This window comes from Solanum pennellii, chromosome 8 (genome assembly GCF_001406875.1).
Source record: "Solanum pennellii chromosome 8, SPENNV200".
Taxonomy (NCBI): Eukaryota; Viridiplantae; Streptophyta; class Magnoliopsida; order Solanales; family Solanaceae; genus Solanum; species Solanum pennellii.
In genome coordinates, this window is record NC_028644.1 from 59,531,064 (window position 1) to 59,533,933 (window position 2,870).

The 2,870-nt window shown below is 37.2% G+C and overlaps 1 protein-coding gene and 1 non-coding gene across 2 annotated transcripts; both read right to left on the reverse strand.

Annotated features, from left to right (window-relative positions):
- Window positions 1–1,102: 1,102 nt before the first annotated feature.
- On the reverse strand, window positions 1,103–1,666 carry LOC107027778. The gene has a single exon (XM_015228847.1). The coding sequence runs from the start codon at window positions 1,664–1,666 to the stop codon at window positions 1,103–1,105; it is 564 nt and encodes a 187-aa protein (XP_015084333.1).
- A 387-nt stretch (window positions 1,667–2,053) lies between these two features.
- LOC114078509 lies at window positions 2,054–2,157 on the reverse strand. The gene has a single exon (XR_003580189.1). It is a non-coding gene; the product is annotated as a small nucleolar RNA snoR97 (small nucleolar RNA).
- Between the last annotated feature and the right edge of the window lie 713 nt (window positions 2,158–2,870).

Genomic DNA, 2,870 nt, shown 5'->3' on the forward strand with positions numbered 1-2,870 from the left:
AGACTTCACTCTTCAGTTTTATGAAATAAACCCAACACATTCTGGTGTAGTCATCAATAAAGAGGATAAAGTATCTGTTACCACTCACGAATCTGCTTTCATTGAGCCGCAAACATCCGTATGAATGAGCTGAAGTTTTTGGTTAGCTCTTCCTACTTGATTTGCTTGAAATGGCAATTTTGTTTGCTTTCCCTGTTGGCAAGTTTCACAAACTTGAGCATTAGAAAGAAATTCAGGCAAATTTTCCACTAGCTCCTTTTTTTCCATCTCGGCGATGCTTCTCAGATTGAAGTGACCAAACCTTTTGTGCCATAGGTTTGTACATGTTTGTGAAGTAATAGTGTAAGCCTGCTCAGTTATTTTCTCCCAATCAACTGAAAACATTTTGTTGCTCATCTTGACATAAAATAACTCTACTCCAGAATGGTCAGAAACAACACATTCACGATTCTTAAAATGCAGAGAATAATTATTTTCAAGCATTTGTCCAACACTCAACAAATTTTGACTCATATCAGGTGTGTACAAAACATCAGAAATAGTTTTGATACCTGATATTGTTGAGATAGACACTGTACCTCTGCCTTTGACTTCTACTGCCTCACCGTTTCCCACTTTTACTTTAGATTTGTAAGTATCATCTAGGAATTTGAACAGTTCAACATTATTGCACAAGTGATGTGTGCAACCACTGTCAAGAGCCATGAATCAGAGGATTCACTGTTTGAAAAGTATTAAACTGCAAATAGTTGCTCTTCATGTGCATCGTCAGCTTCTGCTACTTGTGCTTGCAAAGCACTAGAGGCCTTTACTCTTGATTTGCAGACCTTGGATACGTGTCCCGTCTGCTTACAGTTGCCACATATAACATCGACTCTCCACCAACAATACTTCTCCAGATGTGTATTTCTTTTACAATGTTTGCAAGGAGGGAACTTCTGCTTCACGTCTCCATTGTTTCCTCCATCATGCTTGCCCTTGTTCTTTTGGTGGAATTGTTGCTTTCCTTTTTGCTTTTGTACAGAGAAAGCTTCTTCAATGAACTTTTTCCGTCTCATAGTCCTCCTTTGCTTTTGTGCTTGAAGAGCACTCATTAGTTCACCTAATGAAAGTTTGTTAGGTCCTTGGATTCTTCAAGAGAGGAAATCTTAGATTCAAATCTCTCAGGAAGAGTCACAAGAACTTTCTCCACAATTCGTTTGTCTGTAAATTCTTCACCAAGAAGTCTAATGTTATTAACAATTAAGGATATTCGATCAGCATACTTACTGATAGTTTCATCCTCCTGCATATTCAAGGACTCAAACTCTCTTTTTAGGTTCAACACTTGCATTTGACGTGTTCTATCGCTGCCTTGATATTCTTCTTTCAACCTATCCCAAGCCTCTTTTGCAGTTTTGCAAGCCATGATTCTGTAAAACACATTATTTGCCACAGCATTCTGCATAAGCGACTTGGCTTTAGATTTCTTTGCCTTCTCTTCGTTGTTGGATTTGATCAGAGCCAAGGTGGGATTTGCTGGTAAAGCAGCAAGTGGTTTATCTTCCGTCACAGTTTCCCAAAGTTCATAGGCTTCCAAAAAAGCTTGCATCTTCACAGACCAGATTTGGTAATTTTCACCAGTGAAAGTGAACGGTGGATTTAAAGGTAGGTTGTTGGATGTCATTTGTGTTGTAGGTTAAAAATTTTTTTTTTGGTCCTGTAAGATCAACTAGAGGCTCTGATGCCACTGTTAGAACAAAAATACTCAAGAAACTGATTTGAAAAAATAAAAATAGAGTGAACTTATGAAATTCTTTGTGTATATTAATCTGCAGAAAGTCTGAATTTATACAAAGAAAAAAACATAAACATTAAAACTAAAATAAGAACATGTGTCACTAACTACCATAAAAGGGGGCCGCTAACCGCCATAATGGGCCACTAACTTCAGAAAGTTGAGCAACTAAAATTGACTAAGTCTAGCTAGAAAATAGGAAGCACTAAATTGAAATAAGTAAAAATAGTAAAAATAATAATAAGTTGAAAAAATGTCAATTGTCTAACGAGATCAACATTTTGTGCTGTGATTTAACTCCCATGTCGTTGGATATTCAAGAGAGGAAGCTGATAAACAGCACTAATGTGTATTTAATTGCACGTGCAGGTTGAATCTTAGAATTATACTGCAAGCTGATAAACAGCACTAATGTGTATTTAATTGCATGTGCAGGTCGAATCTTTGAATTGTACTGCTGTATCATACTCCAATTCTATCTTTTTTGTTGACAATTATTTTTTTCCAGAATCTTTTTGCCTTATGCCCATGTCATCCCTTTATTAGTTCTCAAATGCTCTGTTGATGTATATCTCATTTATGGTAAACAACAGCTGAAGCAGTATGGTCTATTTTTCCTAAACTGTGTCTGTTAGTACAAGAAATGGTAATACAAAGAGGCAAATAACACATCACACATTTAAGCACTTAACGTGAAATGTTGTAGGTGCAATTTCCATTTAACAATAATTTTCTCGGCATCTATAAGATGAATCACTTATTGGTGGATAGAGTAGGTCACATCATATTTATCGGAAGATTAGGTATCTGGTGCCATAAGGATTAGGTTTGTGGTAGCTTGTGGTATGGATCAGAAGCATGTCACGAGAACTAAAACTTGGTGTTCAAGCAGAGAAGGGTAGAGGAGTGGACCTATATCCTGAACACTGTACTAGTGCTACCTGGTTCTTGGAGATATCGTATTAGAAAGAGAGAGAATTGGGTATCTGGTTGAGCAGGATACTGGTCAGGCAGCTTATATTACAACAACAATAAAATACTCAGTGTAACCCCAGTAGACGAAGGGTAGTGTGTGCGCAGACCTTACCCCTAC